This window comes from Papilio polytes, unplaced genomic scaffold, assembly GCF_000836215.1.
Source record: "Papilio polytes unplaced genomic scaffold, Ppol_1.0 DF821845.1, whole genome shotgun sequence".
In the NCBI taxonomy this organism is placed as follows: Eukaryota; Metazoa; Arthropoda; class Insecta; order Lepidoptera; family Papilionidae; genus Papilio; species Papilio polytes.
The window spans coordinates 5202465-5216573 of NW_013527359.1; the positions used below are offsets into that span (position 1 = coordinate 5202465).

A 14109-nucleotide genomic window follows, 5' to 3' on the forward strand; every position below is an offset into this window, starting at 1 on the left:
CTAATTTTTGTTCACACAGAAATAAAAAACTTAGTAGTCTATGTGTTGTTCCAGACTATATTTTACATCAATGTCAAATTTCCTCAAGATCTTTTGAGCCGTTTAAGAAATACCTGCTAACATCCATTCATCTAAACTTTTGCTTTATAATATTAGTAAAATAGTGAGATGTGAAGATACTAATTATCAGTTAAAGTGCACCATTCAACTGTTCAGTTAAAAATAAATGTGTGAAGTGGACTTTACACAAGCAATAAAAAATAACTTATTCTATACTTTTTTGTCACTTAAATATAACACATTTTTTAAAGTGAATATACTACGAAGGGACTAATTTACTTTTATATAATTTGTCATTGTCTTAATATGGATATAGTAGCAAATAGTTTGTCATAAATAAACAATAAAAAGGACAAATGCTTTTAAAGTTTACAGTATTCTATGATACAGTTTTTTTATACTTGTATTTTCAATAGCATATACTCCTAATATCACATTAGTAGAGGATTCCAAAAAACACCTTAGTGAGATGTTTTCACTTTAAAATCTATATATGTTTGATTGTTGTGAAATGTTGTACGCGATAATTCCTCTTTGAAGTAGTCTATCGTTCTCTGGAGGCCGTCCTGCAATGATATCTGGAACAAATTCACTATTACAATTCTTTATTTTGACAACTAACAATTTATTCTAGGACAAACAAGTAAGAATCAAGATCTAAATAAGTTTTTGTTTTTTAAATTACAACAATGTGGTACTTTAGCGACAAATTAACAGAGCTTTAGAATTTTTTTTAGTCCTCTTTCCCTTCTAACCCTTTTCTTTTCTCAAGGCTCGGACCGGAAAGTATATTTGTAATGGGATGTGTTGAGGTATAGTAAGGGTAATTTTCCTCAAGATCTGCAAATACGAAAGTCTATGAGCAGCAGTCGCTTCACTATTTCGACGAGTTCCGGTGACCGCTTGCTTGTCACCTAATACTAAAATAACGATTTCATACCCTGGCTACCCCTTTTGTGTTTAGTATGTGTGGTGTACCTTAGGTGACCAGTGTAGATGTGTCTCTGCGAGGGTGATGTCAGGGCGGCGACGCTGCGGGTCGTCCTCCACGGCCGCGCCTGTCGTCACCGTGCTGCGGCAACCCGGGACTAGATTCTTTATTATCACCGCAAACTCTGCAAATATACATGTAAACAAATTCAAATTAAATTTTTACTCAACTTTTAATAGGGGAAGGTTCTCAATCAGTATTTTTTATGTATGTATATCGAATACTTTGCGATTTACTGATTGTGTTTGTTGCAGCATAGCTGCCATTTGGCCCCACTTCTTTCAAAATTAAAAACTATCCACAAATTTTTGAGTTTTACTTCAAATAAGATATTTGTTTGTAGAAAACTCAAAAATTTAAAAACTAATGCAACTAATATGCTTGCTTACCTTCTATTGTGTGTTCAACAGGGTTGCCAATATTCACAGGCAAGGAATAACTGGAGGCCATTAAAGCCAACAGACCATCTACAAGATCTGACACGTAACAGAATGAACGGGTTTGTTTACCATTACCATACACCTGGAAAACAAATGTTTTCTATTGTATTTCATATATAAATCATAAGCTTCATATATGTTGGACATAACCTAAGATCAGTTTTGATATGTGAATAAAAAATTAATAGCCAAAAATTATAAATTATATCTTTTGTTGGAGGCTTCATTTTCCGCAGAATTAAAAAACAAAAAACTTAGTAGCCTATGTGTTCTTCCAGATTATGTGTCAAATCTCATCTTCATCTATTAAGCCATTTTAAAGATTAAGTAACAAACATCCATCCATCCAAACATTATCATTTATATGAAATATGATAGAAGACGAATTATCCATACTAAATCTACATGTTTGTTTAGTACATGTAATAGTCATAGTTATCAAAATGTAATTCAAACTTACCGTAATAGTAAGATTCTGCAACGCCTGCATAATGAAGTTGGACACAACTCGACCATCCGACACATGCATACGTGGCCCATACGTGTTGAAGATTCTCGCTACCCTCACTGAAACATTTTCCTGTTTGGCGTACGAATAGGCTAAAGTTTCGGCGACTCTCTTGCCTTCATCATAACATGCACGCGGACCTGAAATAATATAAATTGTATGAATGAAGCTAAAAAAAACTTTTGCAAGAATACGAACCAAAAATAAAGTCCTTTTAAACTTTGACTTTGAATTTTTACAATACTGTTCAGAAATAGCAAGATGTTTTCTTTTTACCTATTGGATTAACATGTCCCCAGTAGGATTCTGGTTGGGGATGAACCATAGGATCTCCGTAAACCTCAGATGTGCTGGCAATCAAAATCTTAGCTCCAACACGTCTCGCCAGACCTGTACAAATAAGCATTGCATAATAAAATTTATTATAAGCTTAATAACTACTATTCTAATCTTAACTAATATCATGTCTGAAAAATCTATTTACTGTTGATACTCTATGCAATTTACCAATTACATCTTGATTCTCACATGAAGCAGAATACATATGCAATTACTTAGTATCTATATGTTTTACCTTGCCACAATCAGCTGTACAAATAATTGCAGTCAACTGTTTGGCCACCCCTGGATTCAATAACTTATTAAAAAAAAAAATTAAGTAGAAATTTGCTATATTTTTCTTAAACAAGAATTCCATCGTAACAGTGCACATACCCAACATATTAATGGTGCCCAATGTATTTGTTTTAATAGTTTTTACAGGATTCTGCATATAATGAGGTGGGCTTGCAGGACTGGCTAAATGATAAATTTCATCTGCCTGAAAAACGTAAAAGTACATTTATAAGACAAAACATTACAAAAATTAAGGTAATTTTATGGAAAGTTTTTTGTTAAACTCAAGGCTATTCTTTACTTGAACATCTGTGTACACATTTTTATCTAAATAGAATATTAAGTAACACTTCAGTCAACATTCTATGATAAGTATTTATAATTGTAAATTAAGTATGTTGCCAGTTCTAGTTTTAAATAATCAGATAGGCATTTTATAAAAAAAAAAATTGTGATTGTAATATGTTCGACTCTCTAGAAATTATTACCTTGCAAAGAACATTGTTTTAATTTTAAGACTTTATAATTCACTTTATTTATAAAGCAGGAAAAACCAATAACTTAATATCATTTACATGTTTAAGTGTGTATTTACTCGATAAATTATTAGTTTATAGCATGACTATTATAGATAACAGATAAGATTCAAATAATAATGATACCTCGACATATAATGGATTCACAATATCATGATGTATCATTTCAAAATTACGATGTCCAAACCAATGTTCCACATTGCGTTTCCGTCCGGTGAAAAAATTGTCCACAACAATAACTTCATGTCCTTGTATCATCAATACATCAACAAGATGTGAACCGACAAAACCAGCTCCTCCTGTAACCTAAATTATTTTTGTATCAAAAATAAAATTTGATTACAATTCATTAAATAAAGTGACCAGTGATAAATCAATAATTTTTTAATTTAAATCATCAAAAGCTGCATACTGTAAAGTAAATGTAAATGGAACTTAAAATGTTAAATACAGCAAATGCCTTCAAAATTACAGTTGCAACTTATCTTTAAATGTGATAATTTAACTAACCAAAATCCGTTTTCTTTCTTTATACCCCAAATATTGAACATCTGGATATTTTTGTGGAATTCTTCCTTCTAAAATTGCTAATTTCTTCTCCAACTGTTCAATTCGAGCTTTGGCCTCTTGTAATTCTCTTTTTGTGCCTTCATCAGCAACATTATTCATTTCCATTTTTATTTTCTTTTCACCAAGAACATATGGTTCCTTCTTTGGTATTTCATCAAATTCTCTGTACCCTACGTCCTGGAAATCATCATCTATTCTTTGGTGATGTCTTTTTACTTCACTATTATCAATATATTTATCTTTTTTAAGAATAAGGAAAATAAAGACCACTGCAAAATAACATTTAATTTTGAAACATCTGCCAAGGTAAATAAAAAAAATGCCAGCAATGCTTTTTAAACGGCTATAATACTTCTACTTGTAAAACTAGTAAAAAGTTTTTACTAAATCTAACAAGCAAAAAACAAATAAAAGCGGCTGTACTTACGCAAAGACAAAACACATACGATGGTTATAGTTTTCCTAAATTTTAATGATTGCCTTATCATTTCTGAAAATATTACACTTTTGTATTAATCTATATACATTTCTCTACACATATTAATACAACCGGTGATTATAGGTCACGAATATTACATTTAATATTATTAACACAATATTATTGCTGCAACATCTTACTACAAATTCTACGAACTACGAAATGAAGTCGAAGCAAAACTTCGATTCGGCGTCATTGTCATTGCAAAATCGACCGGCTGACCGACTGACAGTGACATGACAGTTGTCATTACAAAATTGACAACTGTGTGTCTATTCACAAAACGTCTGCAAAGAAAAATATAAAATAACAATGGTTTTTAATATTAAATTATCAGTTTATAGGAGATTTGCAAGGTCAAGTATAATTGTACCGCTATCCGATACTATAATTCTTACTCAAAACCATAGCCAGAACTCTTTTTATCTATGTAATTTAATTTATTAAAACAATTACTCCATAATCATTTTAAATATTAACTTTATAATAATAAGATGTAATCTTAAAACATTCAATGTCTTCCTTACTTTTCAGAATCTTTATAGCCATTTATGAAGTGACGATGACTTTAGAGCCGTGTTCGTGATCGATGTGATCCAAGTGGCATATGGTGCAACTATCAGTAGAATTTCTTATTTAGGTACATAACATACATTACTTGAACTGGCACGATGTTATCACGGCTGCACTATCAGTACAAACCAATCATGACAATTACCTATACCAATTGTAAGAAGTAGATGCTGGTATGAAGAGCGCTTAAAGTAAATTTACTCGTACGTCCACATGCTAGGTACTAATTGAAACTAAACAAGTATTTTAGAATAATAATTATGTTTAATTGTCTTTCCACCTCACTCACTTTTGGTTACTTACAAATACTGTGCAGACTTTGTTGTAATAGTAAGATGTATTCTTTTTTTTAGGAATGTATGCAGTTTTCTCTTATAGCTACAGCTTTGTCTGGTTGGTCTGAAAACAAACCATCAATGCCTGTTGCAAAGAAAGCTCTCAACTCGCCATACAAATTTCCAATTGCAGCCTTCGAAGGGTTTTTACTCCTAAACTCCTTAGGTAAGAACGTATTCTCTGCTCGGAATGTGTACGGATGAACTTTTAAACCTGCCGCGTGGGCATCTTGAACAAAGCTCGTGGGTTCGCCCAGAGTGTTGTCGCGATTACGCGGTATGATATAACTTTTATCAGGTCCAACAGCAAAGGCATATTTAGCTACTTCTTTGAGTCCGTCGGGCATTGCCATATCGCCGTATGTAAGATCAGTTCCGCTAACAACTTGATCAAAAGGCTGGTCAGAAGGATTACTGTCGTAGAGTTGCAACAGTTTGAGATCTGTGATCGTTTTCAGATATTTCAAATTGTTTACCTCGAAGGACTGAATGTAGACGGGGGCGGAAGCACCAGTATAACCGTTCTCATGGAATGTTTCAACCACGAGATCTTCCATTGGCAGATTCAAACGGCGGAAATAAGTACTGTGTTTGATTTCGGGATAAATACCGATAGGACGTTGTTGGCTTATTTGTAAGCTTTTCACAAGATTAATTATTTCTTGGAAAGTCGGGATTTGGAAAATGCCGTCCATACGGGCGTTTCCCGGTCTCGTTTCTGGTATGCGTTCGATTGCTTTTAGTGTTTTGATTTCAGCAAGAGTGAAGTCTTCGGTGAACCAGCCTGTCATTACGTGGCCGTCGATGGTCTTTGTTTTATGGCGATCGGCGAATTCTGGGTGTTTGGCAACATCTGTGGTAAGTCCAAGTTCGTTATCGTGCCTCGCAACAAGGTGTCCATCTCGAGTCATCACCAAATCTGGTTCTACATAATCAGCACCCATTGTAATGGCAAGAGCGTAAGACCCCAGCGTATGCTCGGGCACGTAGCCGCTCGCACCTCTATGGGCTATGACCAGTGGCTTGCATTTATCCGGATTACTCTTCGTTTTTGTAGTTGTTAAGGCAGCAGGAGCCGAAGAAACAAATGTGAAGCATCCTACTGCAGTAAGTAGTAACCATGCTCGGAAATTGCTGACCATTTTCTGGAAATAAAATATAATATAGCATTAAATTTAATGTTGTTTCATAAAGTAATTAATATACTAGATATAGTGTAGTATTGGCTGTTTGCATAAGTGTCAGTAGCTGTAGTTTTCCCAATACAATAACTTATAAATAATATAAAATACAATTGCTACTTACTAAGATATAAATAGTTGCTTCGCTAGTTCTATTGCATTAAGTATTAGTACTATATTTATACAACCAAGACAAAGTACTTAAAAACTTATCTGAATTCGACTTCATTAACTTGTCTTTATAATTTTCGTAAAGGTTACGACCTACATTGTAATGTACGTTTTTCCATGAAATTTGCATTAACAACTTTTGCTACAGTAAATTCTGCCATTAATTATGAATTACACGATTAAACAAGTGACTTACAATTTTGAATAAAATGTATTTTAAGGTTATCATTACATTGAAAGAGAAAACTACTTACGTGTACAAATTGTTCGGTGTTCCGTCTCTCTATACCACTACAGAGACACTTGACCAGGATGTGATTAGAACTGACGTACATTCACATACAGAAATGCTTAAAATCACGGTCTAAAAATTCGTAATAAATTAAATAAACAATAATATTAAATAAACAACGTTTATCATATTATATTAAAGTGTTGTCAGACGCCACAAGGCAGACTGGAGGAGGAAAACAGTTGTATAGACTTCGTGACTTTGTTACGCGATTTAGTGCTCTCAAGGCTACGTAAGGAATGAGAACAAAAAGAATTAATAATTAATATCTATATATTGTAGTGTTAATCTAACTTTGACTTATACTTTTTACTTTTTTAGATTTATTTATAGATACTGTAACCTTTTTGATGAGAATATTCGTTTATTCGAAGTATTTTTGCTTTTTATACGCTTTTTATTATTAGATTAATAGGTAAAATAGAGAAAAGTATTTTTTTAATTTATACAAATTTATTACAGCTAAAATTTACAATTTATAGTTGACGAAACATATATAAAGTATCTACTTTTTAATTACATCGTTATTTACCTTGAATGAGAACTCGTCTAATACTACGCTAAGGGCATATTTACTCCACCCGATAAGAACTGTTGAATAAACTAGACAAGAACTTGAAAATAAGGTCATTAACTTTGTGATATTTTAAAGGCGGTCACATTTTTAAAGGTAAAAATAATATAGTTATAATATGTTCCTAACGGACTATTCCTATGTAACGATGTTACATCAATAAGAAACTTATGGCGTGTACAATCAAATTACAATTTAAAAATAATTTCTACTATAGCTTGTTTTCTAGACATACATCTCTGACACGCAGGGGCACATCCGGTTGGTCAGCGAACAGTCCATCAATGCCGGTGGCAATAAAGGTTATTAATTCTCCATTAAAATCCCCGATGGCCGCCTCTGAAAGGCTTTCGCTGCGATATTCCGCAGGCAAGAAAGAGTTCTCAGCACGGAAAGTGTACGGGTGTACCTCTAAGCCCGCCGCGTGAGCGTCTTTTACAAAATTAGTAGGTTCGCCCAGTGTATTGTCCTCTTTACGAGGAATAATGTAGTTCTTTTCCGGTCCCACGGCGTGGGCATATTTTGCGACTTCTTTGAGCCCTTCTGGCGTCGCCATATCGGCGTATGTCAGTTTTGTGCCAGCAACGTATTGATCGAACGGCTGGTTTGCTGGGTTTCCGCCGTACAATTGTATCAAACGAAGGTCTGTTAGTTCTTTAAGTTCCTTCAAATTGTTAACTTCAAAAGACTGAATATAAGCTGGAGCCAGAGGTCCCACGTATCCGCTTCTGTGAAACGTGTCAACTAGCCGTCGCTCCATTGCCAATCCTAAATGTTGGAAATGGGTACCGTGCTTGATTTCCGGGTAAATACCAATGGTACGTCTTTCGCTTATCTCCATACTTTTTACAAGGTCTATAATTTCTTGGAATGTAGGAATGTCGAAAGCACCGTCCATTCTTGCGTTGCCGGGCCTCGAGCTTGGTATGCGTTCAATAGCTCGGAGCGTTTTTATTTCAGCGAGGGTGAAATCTTCTGTAAACCAACCGGTCATCTGACGACCGTCGACAATTTGTGTTCGAAAGCGGTCGGCGAATTCGGGACGCTGAGCAACATCCGTGGTGAGGCCAAGTTCGTTGTCGTGTCGGGCGATGAGGTGTCCGTCGGCGGTCATTACAAGATCGGGTTCAACGTAGTCCGCGCCCATGGTGATGGCGAGGGCGTAGGCGCCCAGAGTGTGCTCCGGTACATAGCCGCTGGCGCCACGGTGGGCGATCACGACGGGCCGACAGCTGTCGGCGCCTCTTCTCGGCATGGCCCGCGAGAGAGCGGCCGGCGGCGGCGCTGCGGTAACTACACTGCAGTAACCAAGCGCGCCCGCCATTAGCCACACCAGCATTGCTTTTCTCATCTTGATAAAAGAAAAGTTCTGGAAAAAATACAAATGTGTATATATGTATACTTGTTGTAAATTAAAAAGTTATATTAAAGGTATTTGGTAAAGTAGATAGCAAGTTTTAAATAGTTTTAAATACACTTATAAATCAAATAAATATCATTTCATCGCATCATTTTTAATATGATATTGATTTATGACAACTGTAATTGTATTTTGTTTTAAATTTCAAAACCGTCCAGCAAGAAAATAAAATAAACATTTACCTGTGTAGGTGTGTAATGTCCTCTACGAATTCATATAATAAATAGGCAAACAAGTCGGTCATGAGCTTAAACGATTTGCTATTAATCCTAATGTACAGATATATAGATAAAGATTTTTAGTTATCAAAATAAATTTTGCTAATGCGATAAATAGATTTTTTTCTGGAAAACAAAGAAAACTATAACATTATTTGTTAATCGATGTAAGGTACGATTTTATGAACGTCATAAAGCATTCGTTAATAGTAATAAGGATTTCGCGGACGACACCATGCGGTAAGATTTATTTTTCCAATCTAGATTTGGATTTCTTTCTGGGATTATGAATAAGGTAAATGAAATATACAAATGTCAATTATTATTTTTAATTTAATAAGTATTTTAATCGTTATATTGTTGCCATTGACATACATGCACATTAGCTGATCAGGCAAATCAATTTAAGAGCCTTTTTCTCTTATATCCAAAGACATATTGAGAATGTTCTCCATCAAAAATGAAATAGATGATCAGTAATACATTTAAAATAGTGAAAACTTTTGCAGTTACGAAATAACAAATATTTTCACCCGTTTCCATTTAAGCGGTGTCAAAACTGTTGAATTTATTGCCGGCGACATGTGGCCAGTCAACAATGAATTAAGGTCGCGTAATGCATAATTAACACATTGTATAAACAGACAGACACCTGCTAGATGATTGAGCGTTCTTTGATTCAAGCTTTTATAGTAATAAACTTGTTAATATTATACAAATAGATGTAAATCCACTTGCACCTTAGCTTTATTAAGGAAGTCTACACCTACGCCGTTTATAACTGCCACGAAATATGGTTTCTAAAATTTGCAAACAATGTTTTTAAAATTTTATTTAAATGTTCACAACATATTAGACGATGTAATAAAATGTATGTTTTATTTTTTATGAGCGATAGAGAAGAGGTCATTTTAAATAAAGTTTTACTTTTACTTCTAAATAAGAGATCAAACTACAAGTACATCATTTCACAAAAGTATAATGTTGAGGAACATCAAAAATATTAAAACAGAAGGTACTTTGTACGTTACTACTTATCAGTGTTATTTCTTTTGAGACTAACCAAATTTCCTTAGAAATTCCTAACCATCAGAGTTTGTAGAGCAACTGTATGAGTTGCTTATACGGTATTAGGTAAAACTGCTAACTAAACTCCTCGTTATGTAACGATTATTCCAGAAGGCTCCAATTCTTATGGCATTTGATTGCTGTCATGTTTATACACTTGCGACATTGATGAATAACTATAAGAATATCACCTGTATATACCTTGATATAAGTGGTAATTAAAATATATTAAAACAGTTTTTTTTTTAAACAAAAGCATTTTGTTTATAACTGTACTTGATGATAAGGAGCTGAGTATTCAGTTATCGAATTTGACATTTCAAGAAAGTAAATGATAAGGAGATTACATGCCAACTGAGAGATCTCAGTTAATACTTTGTATCGATAGAAATAAAATCTATTTCGTTTGTATTATAGTTTGGAGCAGTCGTCAAAGTGATGGCATGTCTTACGGTATCGTTGAGTCCAATGTCATGAATTACAATTCTTGTCAGGCGTAGCCTAGGTAAATATAAAATGTACTTTTAAACAAGTGAAACACAAGATATTTTTTAACATTTATATGTTCTAGGTATGTTTTAGTAGGAAATAAACTATGAAACTACGAATTAAAAATTTGCTTTTGAACTAAACTAATTAAAAAGTGTATTAACAAATGGAAATTATAATTTGATCTTTATTAACACCGACATGAGGCGATCATTTTGCAAAGGATAATAATTATCAGAACAGAATAGCAATTTCTTCATTGAAACATGCACTTCCATGTGTCTAGTAAACACAGTTGAGTATGTATATACCTCGTCAACATTTATTTCGTCATTAATAATTCTGTTTACATCTTATTTACTATGTCAACAATGTGGAAACGCGTGCCGTTGTCTAGGGGTCAGATTTACGATGCTTATAAAATGAAACTAAACAAGTCATTTATAGTTTTTAGATACTTTTTTTAATTTGTAGATACTTGGTTAAGGCAATATATTTGTTATGAAATGAAAAATTTGGCAAATAGTTTAACGTCCAGTTTATTAAAATCCGATTTAAAAGATTCAAACAGTAAGTACAAGTAGACGATCAGCTCAGTGACATTATTGTTGAATAAATAGTTTTATTAAAACCGAACACATCCCCTGAGGCAACAAAGACCCCTGTGTTGACATATAGATTTACTGTTAGGGTTGCGACCAGAAGTTTATATTAGATAAAATGTTTTTAATTTTACATATATAAAAAGTACTCTAACGCTGAAATATTGAAATGTTTTCATAATACAGATATACAAATATAAGTACAGATATTATGAAAATCTAAGGCATTAAGTGTTTATTTTTTGTTACAATAGTTTTTTATATTATTGTAATTTGATTTAAAAAAAAACATTAATTAATATGTTATTAATTTAAAGCAAAGAAAACCATAAATTATTTTGTCCTTATACGTTATCATACGGTTGTCAAGTTTTTTTATAACTAGTATTACAATGAAATATCCCTCAAGATAAGATAATGTATATGTTTTTTGCTTTTAATTTTTTTCTATTGGTCTTTTTGTATTTATAGTTAGGATTATATTTTTAGAGTATATCTATATCTAAACATTGAGCTGTTAGGAAAACAATAAAATAAATTGTTAATTGTTTGTGTAATATTGTTTGCAGCAAGGTTATCTCGATGTTTTTTTTAATGTTGGCAACCCTTAACCATACGCGTTTAAAGGATCCCCCGGCGCGTCATCCCTGGTGAAATTCGTTTGTTTTTTCTCTGTACCTACCCCTCGCCACTATACGATGTCTCTAATCCTCGCAGATCGAATTAATAAAGTTTGTCGTTAATCATTATCGTAAGCTGCGAATACGAAATTAGACGTTGATTACATTAAGGGTGAATGGTTAAGTCCAGTTTATTAGGAAATGAAGATTTACTGCCGTAAAAAGAACTTTATTATTTTTTTCGAACCAACGGATTATTTAAGAATCAAATTATACGTAGGTATATTTTTTAGGAGACTTATGTCAACTTTACAAGCTAATTTAACAAATTTTGCTAGACTTTGACATAAGAATTATTAGCAACGGATCTGTTCAGTATTGTATTCAACTGGTAAGTAGGATTCACTACTTATTTTATAGAATCTGCAAGATTACGTTAGCTTCGTTAAGAGCTTTAACGTTGTAACCCGCGAACAAACCAATCATGTGCTTGTTGCGGAGCCATATTTGTGTGTATATTTAATTTGTGTTTTTGTAAAATGTTCTATAAATACTAAATAATTATAAACCGGCAAGCAAATCTAGTAAAAGTACGGTAAGCAATATATCTAATACAGAAACAGTGTTTTGAATTAAATGTTTACAGTTTTTAGGATTTTAATTTATAGTTTTTTTATTAATATACGTCAGTAGATCCAGTCAAATTAATTTGATTATGAACCACAATATCCTGCGGGTTACCATGTCTCGCGATGGTTGTGAGAAATTCAATTTTCAACCCTAATAATCTTGCAGAACGATCACTCCCAAGGGACAATTTTATATTTGCACCCTTGCAACAAGAGGGTACTAATTGTGTTATATCAAATTAGTAAACATGCGTAAATATATTGTTGTTTTTGTTAGATACAAACAAACACATTAATTTACATTATAAAGTAAAATAAAACAGTAATGCTTTACAAGTGGTTTTTTTAACTATCGTTGTCGAGTTCATTAAAATATATCTGGTCTAAATATATACATATAGTACTCGGATACAATTTTCATTCAATTCAAAACATAATTTGAAAACTAGATAAAATTATATGACAACTAGCGCCATCTATTTTAAGACACAGCAAAAATAACAATGTTTGCAAAGCATACATCAAATTCGATAGATTTCCTTCCTAAATTCAAGATAGAAGTTTTCCTTAGCGTTAGTAATTCAAAGAATTTTCTTGTCCATTTACAGATCGATGTAAATACACTTTGAATATATTTATCAATCAACATGCAATAAATAAGCCGTCATTAATTTTTTAAAATTAATTCGATACTTTAAAATTAAATGTATCTGAACACGATCACAAAAAAGATACGATATGTTTGGTGAAGATGAAATATTTTATTCAGAAGTGATTTCGTTAAGTGGATAATGGGTGGGTTGGTCAGCACGGGCGGGGCGGACACGCCTCGCAAACATCCAATGCGTTTTTAATTTTTTTTTAACTATTTTTTTCAATATTAATACAAATATTTGTTTAAAGATTTGTACTAACATATTGAATGATATAATTTAATTTTTACTATTTTTACATATTTAATTACAGATTTGTTTTTCTTAATTTTTTTCTAATTCTTAGCCTATTTAATAATTATACTTAGGTAATCTAATTTGTAAACGAGTCAACAATATATCAATTGCAGTTTCTTTCTGTGTTAGAGACTTTTAAAACGAAAGTCTCAGTTCAAGTGTATCAGGCACTCGCATCTTGATCCGTTAGGAGCCGAGCGATCGACACGACCTACAACAATGAAGGCGTCTCTACAACAAATCCTATAAACAGAAAAAAGAACACCTACACATAGTGATGTCTGTAATACCTATGTCGATATTTCTTTAAAATACTATTACTATAAATTTGTAATAGTCAATTCGCACTGCCGTGACATTCACTTAACATATTAATAACAGATTGTGAACATTATTTTGCAGTCTCAATTTTTTGAATCTTTAACTTTATCACTATTTAGTTGTTCATCGTCATCTCCATACAATGTTCCTAGTAAATATGTGACTCGAGGCAATCCAGGTGTCTGTAAAATGTATATGGTATTCAACCTATGAAACTACGGCAGCCTCCGACGTTCGGCGGTTCTCACCCGAAGGAAAAATCATTATTTGGCTGGTTTATACATTTATGGTAACTATCATATCAACATCAAATCTACTACATCAATATTTTATCTATGTTAAAAAATCGAAACTCTAACTGTGGTGTACACATCACTATTAAATATATTGAACTGACGAAGCTAAATTAAAATTACGTATGATATAGGCGTGAATTAATTTGTCCGGCATTGTCCGGCCATCAACGGT

General features: G+C 32.9%; 3 protein-coding genes across 6 annotated transcripts; all 3 read right to left on the reverse strand.

The window, feature by feature from the left end:
• Positions 1-280: 280 nt before the first annotated feature.
• LOC106107970 (UDP-glucuronic acid decarboxylase 1) lies at positions 281-4404 on the reverse strand. 4 transcript variants are annotated; one of them, XM_013289008.1, is made up of 10 exons: positions 4297-4404; positions 4148-4210; positions 3661-3989; positions 3277-3456; positions 2714-2819; positions 2276-2389; positions 1952-2139; positions 1441-1573; positions 1039-1175; positions 281-638 (listed from the first exon to the last, which is right to left on the reverse strand). In XM_013289008.1, the coding sequence occupies exons 2-10, from the start codon at positions 4206-4208 to the stop codon at positions 522-524; spliced, it is 1365 nt and encodes a 454-aa protein (XP_013144462.1). In that variant the 5' UTR covers positions 4209-4210; positions 4297-4404; the 3' UTR covers positions 281-521. The 4 variants fall into 4 exon arrangements, with proteins under 4 accessions (XP_013144462.1, XP_013144463.1, XP_013144461.1 ...); XM_013289009.1 differs by having other exon boundaries at positions 3661-3897; positions 3988-3989; positions 4148-4356; XM_013289007.1 differs by having other exon boundaries at positions 4148-4356.
• Positions 4405-5013: 609 nt separating this feature from the next.
• On the reverse strand, positions 5014-6973 carry LOC106107971 (glycerophosphodiester phosphodiesterase GDPD6-like). The gene is made up of 2 exons (XM_013289012.1): positions 6713-6973; positions 5014-6251 (listed from the first exon to the last, which is right to left on the reverse strand). Exons 1-2 carry the CDS (start codon positions 6791-6793, stop codon positions 5121-5123), a joined length of 1212 nt encoding a protein of 403 aa, XP_013144466.1. The 5' UTR covers positions 6794-6973; the 3' UTR covers positions 5014-5120.
• A 210-nt stretch (positions 6974-7183) lies between these two features.
• Positions 7184-9015, reverse strand: LOC106107972 (glycerophosphodiester phosphodiesterase GDPD6-like). The gene is made up of 2 exons (XM_013289013.1): positions 8927-9015; positions 7184-8693 (listed from the first exon to the last, which is right to left on the reverse strand). Exon 2 carries the CDS (start codon positions 8673-8675, stop codon positions 7536-7538), a length of 1140 nt encoding a protein of 379 aa, XP_013144467.1. The 5' UTR covers positions 8676-8693; positions 8927-9015; the 3' UTR covers positions 7184-7535.
• Positions 9016-14109: the final 5094 nt, after the last annotated feature.